The 16,293-nt window shown below is 33.1% G+C and overlaps 1 protein-coding gene across 1 annotated transcript; it reads left to right on the top strand.

Annotated features, from left to right (window-relative positions):
* Positions 1-511: 511 nt before the first annotated feature.
* Positions 512-16,054, top strand: LOC148280883 (glutamate receptor 1-like). The gene is made up of 2 exons (XM_088227637.1): positions 512-744; positions 15,792-16,054. Exons 1-2 carry the CDS (start codon positions 664-666, stop codon positions 15,975-15,977), a joined length of 267 nt encoding a protein of 88 aa, XP_088083763.1. The 5' UTR covers positions 512-663; the 3' UTR covers positions 15,978-16,054.
* The last annotated feature ends 239 nt before the right edge of the window (positions 16,055-16,293 follow it).

Raw genomic sequence — 16,293 nt, 5'->3', positions numbered from 1 at the left:
TAAGATGATCAGTCTTATGCTATAAGTACCAGTCCAGGGACTATGAAATATTTAAGTATGAAAACACCCTTTGAATAAATACTTCATATCAACCATGTCGGTAATCGAACCCGAAACCTCTCGAATGGTAGGCAAACGCGCTGATCATTACACCACGAGGCCGATATTTTTTTACACATTATGTAATATTAATCATAATTTTAAAGAAAGCTTTTCTTTTATTCGCTCTCAAATTTTTGGTACTCTGTTTCTTCCCGTAATAGTAAATTATTGAAAAGCTTCCTTCTCGTATACGCGCATATAATAATGTTTCGCGTATGTTATTTTTATTCCTTGTAGAACAAAGCATCTTCCTTTTAATTTTCTTGTTATACTATCAAATAAGAGGCTCTGAAAGAAATAAGAAAATATTTTATGATCAAGCATAAAACCGTTTATTTCTCAATTTAAAAAACAAATAAAATTCATGTACGGTTTTGATTTGTTATAGGGTTACTACGTCTCCAGCAGATCTACCAAACTCTACGCCCTGGAAATGGTTCGTTTCAAGTGGACGCTGTGAAGAGAATTGTCAACTCTACGGATGCCATCGTCTTTCTTCGCTCGCTCGAGGATCTAGACCGCTGGGGACATAAGTACGTGGTGTTGGACTGTCCCGCGGACATGGCGAAGGAGGTGGTCATTGGCCATGTCAGGGATGTCACTCTGGGAAAAAGGACATACCACTATCTTCTAAGTGGCTTGGTGAGATACGAATACTTTTTTTAATAGATTTTACGTACCTACATAATAAACGAGTGTCTTGTTACAAAAACCTTAACTTTCTAGGACGGTAATAGAAGTTTATAAAGGAAAAATTCATACGATTGCCATATCCGTAATTCATTTAAAATTTCTTTTTCGTTTTATTTTATATTATTATGTTATTGAACAAAGATACGTGCTTTATAAAAACCACTTCGAGATTTTTTTTGTACGTTTTCAGATGCAAATATTGCATCCCCAGAAGTGCACTTTCTTAAGCCTAAATTTGTCTGTTTTGAGTTAGGAATGCAGTCTAACTAATTTATTTTTTTAAGAGAACATTCAATTATTTCTAGGAGTTTTTATTGAGCAAAATATACCACAAACTTCAATATTCTTTCAAATCGATTGAGTTAAATATTGAGAATAACGCTGCAATAGTTATGATGCAATTGTATTTTTCTTATATTTAACAGTCAAATTAGAAAATACCACAAAAAATACTGCGCATTAGAATGTTAATATACCAGGTGTATGCATAAGTTTTTTCCGGTTTTGTGGTAAAAAAAACACGTTATTTTCAATGAAAATTTTATTTTTTGTTTATTCAAAATATTGGCCATCAGCTTCTACATACGAAAACTTCTCCCATATTTCAGGTAAGTAATGAATACCATGCCAGAAAAAATGTTTGTTTTTTGCGGCAAACCATTCGTAGGGCCGTTTTCCAACTTCTTCAGAATTGTTGAAGTGCTGCTCTGCAAGCGGGTGCCCCACTTATGCGAAGAGGTGGTAGTCAAATGGCGCTAGGTTATTAGAGTACGGTGGATGCGGAAACATGTCCCATCTAAGCGATTTCAAGGTGTCTTTGACTGGTTTTGCTGTGTGAGACGGCGCATTATCGTGCAATAAAATAACTTTGCCATGTCTTCTGGCCCATTTCGGTCGTCTTTTGATCAATGCATGATTTAAATAAATCATTTGTTGGTAATAGCGTTGTGCATAAACGGTTTGGCCAGGCTTAAATAGTTCATAATATACAATACCGCTCTTTACTAGACACAAAAGATGGTCTTCTTGCCGAAGTGATTTGGCCTTGGTGTTGAAGGACTGGCTTTGCCAGGTGACAGCCACGATTTTCTTGGCTTCGGGTTTTCAAAATAAACCAATTTTTCGTCACTCGTCACAATTCGGTACAGAAATGATTTTCTTTCGTGGCGTTGAAGCAGCATTTCACAAGTGACATTGCTTATTTCCATTTACCGTTTATTCAAATCATATGAAACCCATTTACCGACTTTATTGATCTTCTCTATTGCTCGTAAACATCGACTGATTATTTCTTGTGACACATTTAATGCTTTTGCCAATTGATGTTGAGTTTGAGTTCGGTCATCATCCAGTAACACCTGCATTTGCTCGTCTTCGCACTTTTGTGGTCTACCCGAGCGCGCGCTGTCTTTTACATTGAAATCACCACGTTTCAATATTCTCAAAACCATGTCTCACATGTTCTAATAGAGCGAGTTTATCATATGGTTCTACCAGTAAACGATGACATTCCATAGTCTTTTCCTTTGGATTAAATAAGAAAAGCATTGCATGTCGCAAATGTTGTTTTTCAGGAAAAATAATCGTGTTCCTATCCGCACTAGGTTGTCCATCGGGCGCTGCGTATGTACACCAAATGCAGCAAATACTAATAATGCATTACATGAAGGTAAGGTGATTAATTTTACGCTTCACGTGCTAGTCAGTGTAGTCTACAACCACCTATCAATCGATATTTCACATTGACCTTCTCAGGCGTCGAAGCCAGGATCTCAAATATGGAGGACAAACGCGTTGACCACTACCCTACGAGGCGGGCTTATCCACACTCGAGAGTAGACAACGATTCAAAACTACCAAAAACTGTGGTTCTTTTTCAAACAGAACGGTACCCCTGTAATAAGTCAAATTTATGAAAAACTTATAGTTTCCCATCTTTTAACAAATATATATGCAGGTTAATTCTCCCAAAAACATATGTACGTTTATAACATAAAATGTACGTACAATAGTTCACAGAGCTGCCATCGGTATTAACTATTAAAGTCCTTTTGCTAAAACAAATACGTGCGTGGCGGTGTTGTGTCAAATTAGACCCAGTTTTAAATGTGGTCTTGTAGGCATTTCTCGTGGGTTTCGTCATATTGTTTTATCATGACAATATGCTCTGAATCATGATAATATACGTGGAATAGTTTTGTTTACAAATTCTCATGATTGAATAAAAGAAAATGATGTATGAAATTACCTTTCACATAATTGATCATTTATAATACTACTGGGTCTAATCGAACCCTTCTCCGTTAAGAATAAGTTAAACAATGGATGAAGAACAATTTCGTGCAAATAATTTTGAAGTCTTAGCATTTACTCGACTTATGATCTGCTATTGGCTGATACGAGAGATCACTTAACACACCGTCATTCAATTCATCAAACGAATTCCCATCAGCGAAGAACTCCCTTCCCTCTTTTCCTTAATCCTATGACGTACATGTAATGTACTTCATTGGATTGTTCTTTTTTCATTCGGACAGATTTTCTCGTTCGGCAACAGGATTTTTTTTTATTTGTTCTTGTTTGTGGGCACCGCCAAGACAGAAAAGTCGGAAAGAAATGGAATCTGTTTTGTGTAGTTATGATAATAGAAAAACATCACTTTTTTACATTTTTTTTTCAAATAATAGGGGTATATTAATACTGTCGAGGAAAAAAAAATATACTACTTATTAGTGGCATAAAAACATTTTTTAATTTCTTAAAAAATATAAGAAATCTTGATAAGATAATGTTTTAATTTGACAATTAAGGTAAATGCTTGAACGACATTAAAATAAATAAGAGAAGCTTATTTTTATCAATTAGATAAAGATTATAACAATTCTTGCAGCTACTGAGCGCATGGACGTTTGAAATTCAAGACTCCATTTACAAAATGTAGGTATTTGATAGTAGATAACATTTTCATATTGAAGCTAGATTACTAATTGTCTTGCAACTACAAAGCGCATGGACGAGTGGAATTCTAGAAATTTAAATTTATATCACTAAATTTACAAAAAAAAACATTGATCCTGCTAAAACATAACATAAATACAATTTCAACTTATAATTTAAGAAATCAAACACTGATTTGAATCTACTGAACACTTTATTTTATTTTTACAAATAAAAAAAATAAAATCGTGACAATTGTTTTGCCTTGTTAGGGCATTTTCAAACGAATCTATTTTAAGTTTATATAGGGAGTTCTACAAAATAAATACCAAATCAATCAATAAATACAATTATTTACCATAGATCATATCATTGTTATTTACTGACTTTTAAAAGATTTAATTTCTACTTGTTTTACCAATATAGAATCTGAGGCTTGAGTTTCACTTAACCCTTTCCTGCCCAAAGTTTCAAAAAACGTAGTTTGAAATGTCTTTTTTGTTATTTATGCTTCGTTGGGAGTTGAATGAGACAAAATATTTTTTCATAAAATTTTGTTTATTTTTAATTCTAGTTTTTTAACAATGGAGTTTTTGGGTCCCATCAGACAAGAACTATTTATAAAAAATTAACATTAAACATTTTGTTTTTAAAGTTAGTTTACATTACAATTAGTATTCAAACTAATATTTATACTTACTTTAATTACATATCTACGAGTATTAAAGTTATCTTACAGTAAACATAACATTACTCAACAATATTTTGAGTATGTCCAAATGTTTTAAGACAAGCTGGATTTTCTCCCTATAGTTATTTAGATCTAAATTTGTTACAACAGGGAGCGAAAATATTTTTGAGAAGGGCTTATAGAAGTCAAGAGATTCGATTTAATTTGATTAAATATTTTTTTTTTGCACCACAACAGGTCAGGAAGCTCAATTACAGTGTTGAATTACATCACAAAACAACCCAGGCTTGAGAAAAATCACTTTGAATTTTTGTGTTCTCACCGGGAATCGAACCCGGAACCTTCCATGAGTGAGTCAAGCGTCTTGACCATTACATCACGGAGGCCGCCAAATTCGTTTAATTTATTAATATTTATTTAGATTTACAAGGCTTGTGACCTTTTACTTCACAAAAGTCAACAGGTGGAAGAGTTGAGTAAATGTGGATGTTCAAACATAGTCTGAATGGTAAATGTTACATCGTGTTTTAAGTAGCCACTTAAATTGGCCAACCTTTCATATTCCCTCTTCAAAAATATTTTTCCTCTCTGCTGCAACAAATTCAGATAACATTACTATTAAAATTCACTAAAACTCGTTTTTAATTTTTCATACATTTAGGTTTCTCTTCATACAATTTTAAACCTTTACAAATAAAACGAATTTGGGATTCTGTTTTTTTTTTAAATGGCAGCCTTATTCTATCTTTTTTAACACTATCTTATTGATGAAGTATTACAGTCGATTGTTTAAAATAAAACATGAAAATAAGATAATATGATATTCATAAAAACAATATTATTCATATCATCGCAGTACAAATACACTTAACAATGTGAGCACGATAAGTAAGACCTTGCCTTTTTTATTTAGTTACACATTTCACATCGACCCTTTTTCTTCCCCAATACAGGCCAACGTACTCTTCTTTTTCCTAGACGAACATTACTACGAACAGACAAATTATTTATCTTTCTTCTCTGGATACAATCATTGTTCATCATTATCACTGATATGATGTTGTGGGTAACGACTTACGATTTCAAGGCTGAATTTTATCGGACATCACTCTTTTGACGATGGCTTGAGGCATCTCCAACGCATATAAATACAAATATAAAATTTGGTGATAAGTATTTTTGTAAATGCATCGTAGCAGTAAACAACAAATTAAATAACTTTGAAGCACTCACCCAGTATAAAATTGTCAAAAAACTTATTTCTGTTGAGGACATAAAAAATCAAACGTTTAAAATGTCATAAATGCCCCCATTTTTTTAATGTGTTTTGCCGATTGGTATATCACTGAACCTAGAAGTCCCATCAGGCAAAAAATGATAAAAAATTACCACAAGTATATGATATACGCTAGTTAACTTAGCATGACTTACTAGTACAAATAGCGAACTCCGTGGTATAGCGATTAAGATGCTTTAGTTACGTGCGAAACGATCCGGGATTGATTCCCAGTGAAAAATTTTTTTTTTTAATTTCTTTATTCTCAAGCTTAGGTGATCTGTACTGTAATTTACCATTGTAGTTGGATCTTTTGGCCTGTTCTGGTGCAAAAAAATTAATGAAATTAAAGTTCCGTCGGGCAGAAAAGGGTTATGCAAATAAATTCCAGGTTGTTTAATTTCAAAAATATATTTATTTAACTTTTAAGCATACTCCAAATTCATGTTTTAATTAAAGATAGTTTTGCGTATTAAATAACATAAATACAACCTTTAAATTTTGCGAATCAAAGATTGGTCGTAAATAAGTTTTGTAATTATTGTCGTAAATAAGTTTTGTTATTTTGTTATTATTGTTATTATTGTCCTTATCCAGATGAATGTTACGTACAGTCCTGCGGTAAAATCGAACCGGAATCCTGGAAGAGTGTTTTCGACTTGATGGATGCTTTAAGTAAAAATCCTGGATAGGAAAATTGAATGAATAGAAGTCTGCCTCGAAAAGTAGCGGTTGGTGTGTTCTCCTCCTATTCTCGAGGCTCCGAATTCAACTCCCGGTAAGGTCAAGAAAAATTTAAAATCAACCTGAAAAAATACATGGAGACTACATTTACCAGATGAAATAAACATGACTAGACCCATAGAATTAAGAATAGTTTCAAACAGAAGGCGACTTAACTACTCATAAATGAGTAGGTTTACGTTTCGACCCATTAGTTTTTTTTTGTAGACGTCGCTTAGTACGCAACTCCTGATTTGAATTCAACTATTCCGTGTTGTGTCCTTTAAAGTGTAGAAATACTGCTAGGATCTTAAAGAAACAGGATGGCATCACGTGTAATTAACAAACGAATGTTTAAGTAGCAAATGCATTACTGAAAAATTGTATTATTTTTCCATCTGTCAGATTGTTGAAGAAACAAAATGAAAATTTTGTTAGTGTTGCCAGGGTTGTATTTTTTTACCCTACTTTGCTCGTCTTATGAAAGAAGTGAAAATTAGACCTCGGATTAAACAACGCCGTGGGGGACATTTGAACGACATTACCTTTAAAACATCAAATGTTATTTAACATGGTATAAAAATATCCGTTTTATGTCAAATAAAATTTGTTTTATATTATAAGTTCAAAGTTCATTTCTTCAATTACTCTTATTAAATGACCCTTTACTTATTTACTCTGTTGTGTCAATCAATGTTTCCGCGTGCAAATTAACAGATTGCTTTTTTTAACCTTATATTTGTGTTATGACTATTGACGTGGCTAGTGTCTCGGACTCACGGATCAAAGGTCCGTGGTTTGAATCCCACTCTACCTACTTGATTCCCATTTTCTAATAGTGAGTTTTTTACAACTCGTTGAAAATGGCCCTCAAAATTAAATATTTGCGTAAATTATTATAACGCAAATATTTCTTTAAAAAAAAGAAATAAAAAGCAACATTACCCGGCGACTTCACGAATGCGCGTGGTGAAAGTGAGGCATAGTGGGGGAATTATTGGACACAGTCCGATGTATTCCAATATGATTCAACGCTCCTTCTGAACTTTTTTAAATTCTATGACTAGATCTTTTATTATTTCCTATATAACCAAATCAGTTTTTTTTTCAAATAATCAATAAAAATATTAAAAACAAATATAAAAATAACGTGGTTTTACATTGAATGTTAAATGATATTGTGCCCTGTGCACCATTGGGTGCGGATAAGGGTTTGATGATGATGATGAGAATGTTTATCGAAAACAATCGAAGTACTTTGTAAAATTATGCGGCAGCTTCGGCGCAAAGATCATTAGCCATCATTCCCCTTACATCGATTTTAGTAAGATATTCTTAATCAAGTATGTATATAAGGAAGGTTATTTCTCCCTTAGACCGGCTGACATGACGAAGGACCCAGTTTGTGTTTTGTATCTCTAGGGAATCTCCATTATCTCAGTAGAGTTATTAGAATGGCTAGATAAGGATCACAATTATAAAGGACTAATCTAGCAGAGTGATATAGAGTATAGAGGATTAGCCTATAAAGGGTGAGGACGAAAATAGGCCGAGCAACAAAATATTCGTGTTCCGGTAGACAATTAGATTCACTCTGTTTTACTAATAAATTGTTATTTGTTCCTATTAAGTAAGATCTGAGAAAATTAGATCTAATCAATTCCTTTTGTGGGGAATCTCTCGTTCTAATAATGCGTAATTATGCATGAAGCACTTTAATAAATAATGACATTAATTACAACTTTATTTTGATCTATTATTTGTTAAGTTAATAACCGTGCATAACCACTTATGCCTACCGGTTTTGTCAGGACTCTTATTGTACTAACATACAAATCCCACTATGCACCGTCACCATTGTCGTTGCACAAAAAAATAAAATCAACGTGCTGATAGGTCACATGCTTTAGTTGGTAACACTAATATGCTTTTTTTATTTTTTATTGTTTTTTATTATATCAGTGTCCAGTCGAATAGAGAATACAGGTTTTTGTGTGAAATGTAACCAGAACCCTGAAAGAGTGTTTTCGACTTATTTGAAATCGATCCGAGATAGGTCCGGTCCGTCGTGTTGTGGTGTAATTAGCGTGTTTGCTTATGAGGTTCTAAGTTCTATTCCTGGCAGGGTGTATGTGAAATAATGATTTATAAAGTTGAATCAGTATTTCAAAATACATGCAAAAACAAAATTGAAATAAAATCAACTCAAAACCATCAAGGAGTTTCTCTCTCAAATCCCTCCCCCAAAGGAAAATTCAGTCCTGAAACCCTTTTTTGAAAATTAAATATTGTCTTTGAGAGCTTTACACGCTCTTTCAAAATATTAAACACTCTCGGTGCAATATAGGAGAGGTGTCTCTGAGCAAAAGTCGTCCGTTTTAATCATCTAATTGTCCCTTTTACAGTGAGTTTGGAAATTGTAAATGCTTATGCAGATATTGTCATTTTTCCTGATGACTAAATTGTCATTACTCTAATAATAGCAAAAACAGTTTATTTCTCAGAGTAATAAAACGCTAACGTTTATACGAGTAGAGCCAATTCACGCAAAAAAATAATTAAGGATTATCAATTTCGAAGTTAGCTACAGTTTGCAGCAAAACAGTGGGCAGTATGTTCTGCCGAGAATTGACAAATCAGTATGAATCGGGTTGTAGTCTTGTGGCTAGTGTCTCGGACTCACGGACCAAAGGTCCGTAGTTCAAATCCTACTCTACTCCAACTTGATTCCCATTTTCTAATAGTGGGTTATTTACAACTCGTTGAGAATGGCCCTCAAAATTAAACATTTGGGTTAGTCATAAGAACGAAAATATTTCTTTTAAAAAAAAAATTTTTTTCAATTCTTTGAAATTTATTTTCAATATACCTTTGTATTTATTTTTTAAAAGGTAGGTAATATAATTTTTTTTTGCAAGGTTAATCCGATTTTGGCTCGAAATGTTGTGCAAAAAGTCTCGGCTTTGATTTTCGACGTGGTTGACATGAAATATTTATTTCAAATGGCGTTTTTACATTACAATATTTCATAGTTCTCTCGATTGGCACCTAAAGGGTAAGATCAAGATATATCAAGATACAGATTGGCGCACCAATGCAATGCTCTATGCGCCATTCGGTGCAGAAACGGAATAATGATGATAATGATTCTAATTTTCATTTCTACAATTCTTCGTTCATTGTTATATTTTTCGCGTCATTTATGAGCAAAGCCAAGCACAGCGAAAAAAGGGTCCGTCATGCGTATTTTGTTAAATCAAACCAAAAAATTGCAACGCATTTGTTCAATGCAACAGAGCAAAATGATATATCTGTAAGCGGGCAGCGCATTATTACTCTGCGGTTTATTTGCTTGTATAATCCTGTTACAAAAATCCATTATTACAAAGGAATTAAATTAAAATTTTACAACTCTATTGATGCCTTTCACAGAAGCCACTAAAATATTAATTCCGCCATTATCAAATGTTCACAAAGATAAAAAATAACCGTCAGTTTGAAATGTAATTATTCAACTATCTCAACTGTTATAATTGACGTTTCAAATGTCCGATCTATGCAAGGGTGCAAAGTATTAACGAAGAATGCAATTTTTCCTGTTCAAAGTTGTCTGTCAAATACGTTTTTCTGAATTCTGAAAAATTTCTGAATAGTAAAATGGGAAAATAATTTCCATTTTCTCATAAGAAAATTTCATCGACCAGCGTCTTATTGAAATCTCATTACAATAAATGATTAAACTTATTTCAGCAGAGAGGGAAAACATTTTTGAGAAGGGGATATGGAACTTAAGGCATTTAAAGGGCTTATGACCTGTCATTGGCTGGTTGAAGTGGCCACTTTACGCACTGTGTAACATTTACCATTCGGCCCATTTTAGAACATCCACATTTCCTCAACTCTTCCATCTGTTGACTTTTGTGAAGTGAAGCCCAACGACAGGTCATAAGCCCTGTAAATGCCTTAAGTTCCATATCCCCTTCTCAAAAATGTTTTCCCTCACTGTTGAAAAAATTTAAATATGAATATCTCCTTAGGGAGGAAAACCAGCCAGTCTGCAAGCGTTTGGACATATTCAAACATTATTACAATAAATGCTTTTGTAAAATAAATAAAAACGTATAATTCTAGATGAAATAAATAACTTCCAGTGATTAAACTGAATAAATTTCAGTTTTAACTTAACTTTGTAAAAATAGAAATGGCTCAACAATAATACAGCTGAAATTCATTTACATTTACGGGCTTATGACATGTTGCTAGCTGGATTAAGTGATCATTTTATGCACTGTGTTGCAACGAAACATGTTGCTTGTTTCTTTTCAAAATTGTTTTTTTTCGATACTTATGACATTTAATTTTGTCGTTTTATAAAACACGAGCGTCGTGACCAGTACGCTTGCTCGCCCGGAATTTCCAATCAGAGAGTCGGACGGCATGATTTCATTGGTCAAGAGACCTAGCAAGATCGCCGACTCACGTATGATTCACTACTCCTCGAGGTTTGTCACTCTGGTGAAGAGATAATATGACGAGGCAGGAAGTACTACAGTGCACCAGTCAGCATTTTTGCCATTGTTAACTCTTTTGTGGCGGTGAGGTCACACCAGTATACATACGGTACAAAACATGATTTATCTCTTTTATTTTTTTAAATAAAAAGTTGAATTTTTTGAATCATTGAATGGACATTTTTACACTGGATTTGGAAAGTAAATTTTGTTTTACTATGTTGGAATATAATACTTTTTTTTTCTTACTACGCGAAAAATGAATGTGACGCCAATACATAAAAAAATCTGTATTAGAGAGAGTACTACGATAGAACTCATAACACAAAAAAGATGTTTTTTATTTTACATTTTTTTTTGCACCACAACAGGCCAGGAGGCCTAATTACAGTGGTGAATTACATCACAGAGCACCCAGGCTTGAGAAAAATCACATTTTTAATTTTTTCTGTTCTCACCGGGAATCGAACCCGGAAACTTCCGTGCGTGAGTCAAGCGTCTTGACCACTACACCACGGAGGCCGCCTGTTCTGTGGCCTGTGATTCTGTTGAAGAAATTCACTTGGTTATTGACAGTAGTAGGGGACGTACGCACGTAAGATGACCGGCGTATTTATAATTTTTAATTTATTCTGCTGTAATTGGGCCATTTTTTTTTAAATGTTGGAATAGTGGTTAATAAACAATATATCTCCACGTTTTTTTCAAATGTCTGAGTTTTAGAATATTCCTTATTTTATTTGTGGTAACACGGTGTTACATCACCGCGCGCAAAGGAATTATTTACCAGTATTTTAAGAGTTAAAACTTCCATATTTTTAGAAAGGGCGAACAAGTTTGAATTTGGTCTAAGAGAAGAGACCATTGCAGGAGACTACTGCGAGATATTGCATGGATTTTTTTTACAACTTAGCGTATTTTTCAGTTTATTGAAATGTGTATATGTTTATTTAATATATATATTTATATTTATATATATTTTGCTATTAATATATTGAATATTGTACATGCTTCCACTTTCCATTATGTTGTATCCCAACTCAACACAGGGCTTCTGGCTTCATAGAGTTTAGGATACGTTTTTATTATTTTGTTGTTTTATATATATATATATATATTTATATATATATGTATGTTTTATATATATATAAATATATATGTATGTTTATGAATAATAATAAAAAAAATAAAAAATCGAATATTTTAGAAAGTCGTAATAGGCGATAACTTTGATTAATTTCATTTAAGCATCGAGATGCAATATTTTAAATCAACATGTAACAGAGATAGAGAACATTTTATAAAAGATAATATGTAGGTCTATGTTATTACAAGGCTAATGAATTAAAATTAGCTGGTTTTAGGAGCCACTTTACACACTGTGTACCATTCGTCATTATGAATGGTCACTTTGTGTATACTTTCAGCGCTGCAATAAACAAGAAATCTTTAGTTTTATTTGGTCACATGTTAGAAATTCCGCTACTCACTAAGTCTAGAGACTCTTCGATGAGACGTATTTTTTTAAAAACATGTATGTTTTACACACATAAAAACATTTCGTTTTTATTTATTTATTAAAAACATTATTATACATCAGTTGATTACAGATACACAGTGTATAGTGCATACAATATATAAAATATATTTAATAATTTATATTTTCTAAAAGCTACGTAAAGGGTTTTTCGTTCTGTTTTTTATTTGAAGATCTTTAATATTAATAATGATTTTCAGGAGAATATTGAAAAACCTTGGAATAAAGCGTTATTATGTTTGTTCTCCAAAGTAATTTGAAATTCGTGGAACGACATGGAACCCTTAGTTTTTAATCTAGTTTTGTGAGTGAGTAAAGATTTTTTTAATATTCTGGATTAACAATGTGATCTACAGATAATTTGAAGTCACAAAATTGTTTTACCGGCAAGACATCAGATAATTTAAAATGTTTACCTTCCCCCACATGTTTTGTCTAATCGGTTAGCTATTCAAAACAATCCACCCTAACAGTCACATATGGATATTATAAATTTTACCCAAATAAAGCCAGAATTAAACAACAATTCAATATTTTTTACACAGGACTTTTGTCTGTTGATTTTTTAAAGTTAAAGGGCTGAACAACAAATATAGCTGCGGGAGAGATTCATATGACTGAGAATTACTTCACCTACGTACATAAACTTTTTTTTTTTAAATAAATATTTTCGTCTTAATGACATAGATACGAGTCTACGAGTATACCCAAAAATTCAAAGATTCCAATAGACGAGATATTAAAAGACGTTTCGCGAGTTACTGGCTTTTTTTCAATGGAGACAAAACCCCGCAGAAAGAGCGTTTAAAAATAATTATCTAATTATCCGGCCATTCTGATGCTTTTTCTTTTTGCGTGTCGAGGTGAAAGGAAACAACCCTTATAACCCTCTTCTGGTCTTGATCTGATTTCTCTTCAGTATTCATCAGATCAAATGGGTAGCGCGTAATTGCAAACCCAGGTTTTTACCCTTCGTCTATATGCCACATGAGATAATTATTGGTTTACGTTTGTATATTCAATTAAAAACAATTTAATCATCAGTATTGTTCATGATTCAGAGTTCCGATAATAGATGTTTGAGAAGAATCTTGGGTGTGCAGTAGTTTGACTTTGTAAGGAATTAAGTGATAAAAGAACGGACGCAGCAAACTCCGGTGATAACTGTCATCAAGCGGAGGCGATACGGTTGTCTTGGCTATGGAGAGCCTTAACCGCGCTTGCTTACTTTACAAGGTTCCACTGCTAACTGTTTGTTCATGCAACGTGACTTGGGAGAATGCATAGAAGCTGGCAGCTGACAGATATGCCTGAAGGATCTTCGTGTAGACTATATGCTCCAACTAGGGAGCGGACATGGAATGATGATGATGATTTGTTTATGGACTGATTTATTTGTCGTTATTTAGGTGGATAAGTCAAAAGTCAGAATAATCTGTGCGTGTGCATGTGGAAATGTTTGAATGTAGTAGAAGCGATTATATCGCTAAGTTCATTCCTCTCTGCCTCACCCTACGAGAAACGGCAAGCAGTGTTTGTTTTTGTTTTTCTGTTTAGATTTACCGTACTTATTTGTCATCACCAGACCCTAATCCGCACCCTATGGTGCATAGGACACTGCATTGGTAAAACAAATGCAGCGTATCTCGATAATCTCCAGCAAACGAAAAGATAAGATAAGGCCAGTTTATGGGCAGTGAAATATAGCCACCTCATAATAAAACATTTTATATCAACCCTCTTTTTCAGTTCTATAATTCAATAAATTACATATTGTGTACTTCTGGATTACCTTGTTTAACTAGCGGCAACTACCAATTTTTCTCTCTTTAGACTTAAGTCGTCATACGCAGTGTGCGGTGCATTGCATTGTGAGCAAGCCGCTTCATAAAACAAACCCAGTACCTCAAGAATAGTAGGCAAACGCGCCAACCACTGCAGTATAAGACATTTGCCTGAAAGAAGTTATCGATTCAAAAACATAAGTCTAGGATTCTGGTTCTATTTCTCACGTTGAACTGTATTCTCATCCTCCGGGACAAGTACGAAATATTATGGATTTTTCATTCATAGTTTTTCTACAACAAAACTTGTAATTTACACAAAATTGTAAATAACAGACGGAATATAACAAACATATTATTTACCATAATTTGAGTTTGTCTTAATTTTTGTAGACAAATACTGGATTCAACTCCCTGGGGAGCTGTTAATATTAACATATGACAACATAGATGAATTTTTTTTTAAAAGGAATATAGATGTTCAAATTCGGGCAAAATTGTGAATGTTACACAGTGTGTAAAGTGGCCACTTAAACCAGCCAATGACAAGTCATAAGCATTGTAGATGCCTAGAATTCTACATAACCTTCTCTAAAATGTTCTTCATCTCTGTTGTTTTATGCTAAAACATTTTAATGTGAAATAAACAGCTATCTTCCTTATCATAAAAGTGTTCAATTACATATGTATGTCTACCATCTTCTCGTCACATAATACAACTTATCATATCTATAAAGACACATAATTACAAACATTACAAAACTTAAGGCAGAGAGTAAAAACCGTTCTGTTAAATTTTCGCACGGTTTAATATTTATTTTTGCTTAATGTGAAACGAAAAACACGTTCATGGTTTCTGGATCATAAGAAAAGGGGGTTTACATTTATTTATTTAACAATGAAATAAGGGCGTATATTTAACCCTTTAATTTACTATGGCATATGAAATTTATATTTATGTTTTGATAAGCGGAAGTTGGGCTGTTACGTTGTTTCTTTAAAGCAAAATATTTCTTTTAAAGAAACAACTTAATTACGACATGTATTTTATACACGTATATGTTTATAAATATTTGTACTTTTAGTATTATCTTACCCAAATATTCCAATTTTGTGAGCTATTTTCTAAAAGTAGTAAGTAATTGTGTTAGAATATGTGAACTAAATTGTGGTAAAGTGACATTTAAGTCTCGAACGGCTGATACTTTATATGTCTATTAATTTGAAGTCTTATTTAGGAAAATTCCTACGGAGTATTTTAATAAAATAAATTCAATGTATCTCAGCGTCACGAAGTAATTGCCGATTCGTTTATATAAAAAACAAACCACTCGATGATTTTTCAGCAATTTTTTGCTGTCATTCAAAATTTATAAAAAATTTTAAGAGCCGTGTATAATAAACACATAACCCGCTAAATATCTGTCGTTAGCGAAATTTCTTTCTCAAAATAACCCACGTTCCCGTGACGGCTCGCATTCCACTTTACGATGGCGTCGTAACTCTGAATTACAATCGAACTCTTTCCATCTTACAGATAATGGATGATCGTTGGGAATCCGAGATCATTGAGTTTGGAGCCATCAATATCACCGGATTCAGGATTGTTGACACGACTAGAAGGAATGTGAAGGAGTTCTTGGAAGGGTGGAAGAGACTCGACCCGGCAGCGTCTCACGGAGCGGGAAAGGAAACCATTTCGGTGAGTGTGCAATTTTCTTAATATATTCAGGACGCGTCAGGAAAAGTTCACCAAGAATGTTAATAAGGATAGTCCAAACTAAAAAGAAAAAATAAAAAGCTTAATTTCTTGATAGCCTCTATAACAGTGTTTGATTTTAGAATTTCTTGACCTTACAGCAATATCCCTAAAGTAATATAATATTCAGGATACGTCACGAAACGATCACTTATTTTTGATGGGTCAAGGTTTGTCAATTTTATTTTTAAATGTATGGTTATCCGTGTTTTTCAGTTTTTTTTTATATATAAAACAAATTTATCACAAGTTGACGTTTTAATATATTTATTTGCATTGA

This window comes from Micrasema longulum, unplaced genomic scaffold (assembly GCF_059751315.1).
Source record: "Micrasema longulum isolate JH-2025_06_02 unplaced genomic scaffold, ASM5975131v1 h1tg000518l, whole genome shotgun sequence".
NCBI lineage: Eukaryota > Metazoa > Arthropoda > Insecta > Trichoptera > Brachycentridae > Micrasema > Micrasema longulum.
Note: the sequence above shows the minus strand (reverse complement) of the source record. Positions and strands in the feature narration are given on the sequence as shown.

Bases quoted from the DNA above. Each gene is read 5' to 3' on its own strand.
- LOC148280883 (XM_088227637.1), top strand. From the start codon at position 664: ATGGCGAAGGAGGTGGTCATTGGCCATGTCAGGGATGTCACTCTGGGA. The intron at 745-15,791 runs GTGAGATACGAA...TCCATCTTACAG, and splicing joins ACTATCTTCTAAGTGGCTTG to ATAATGGATGATCGTTGGGA.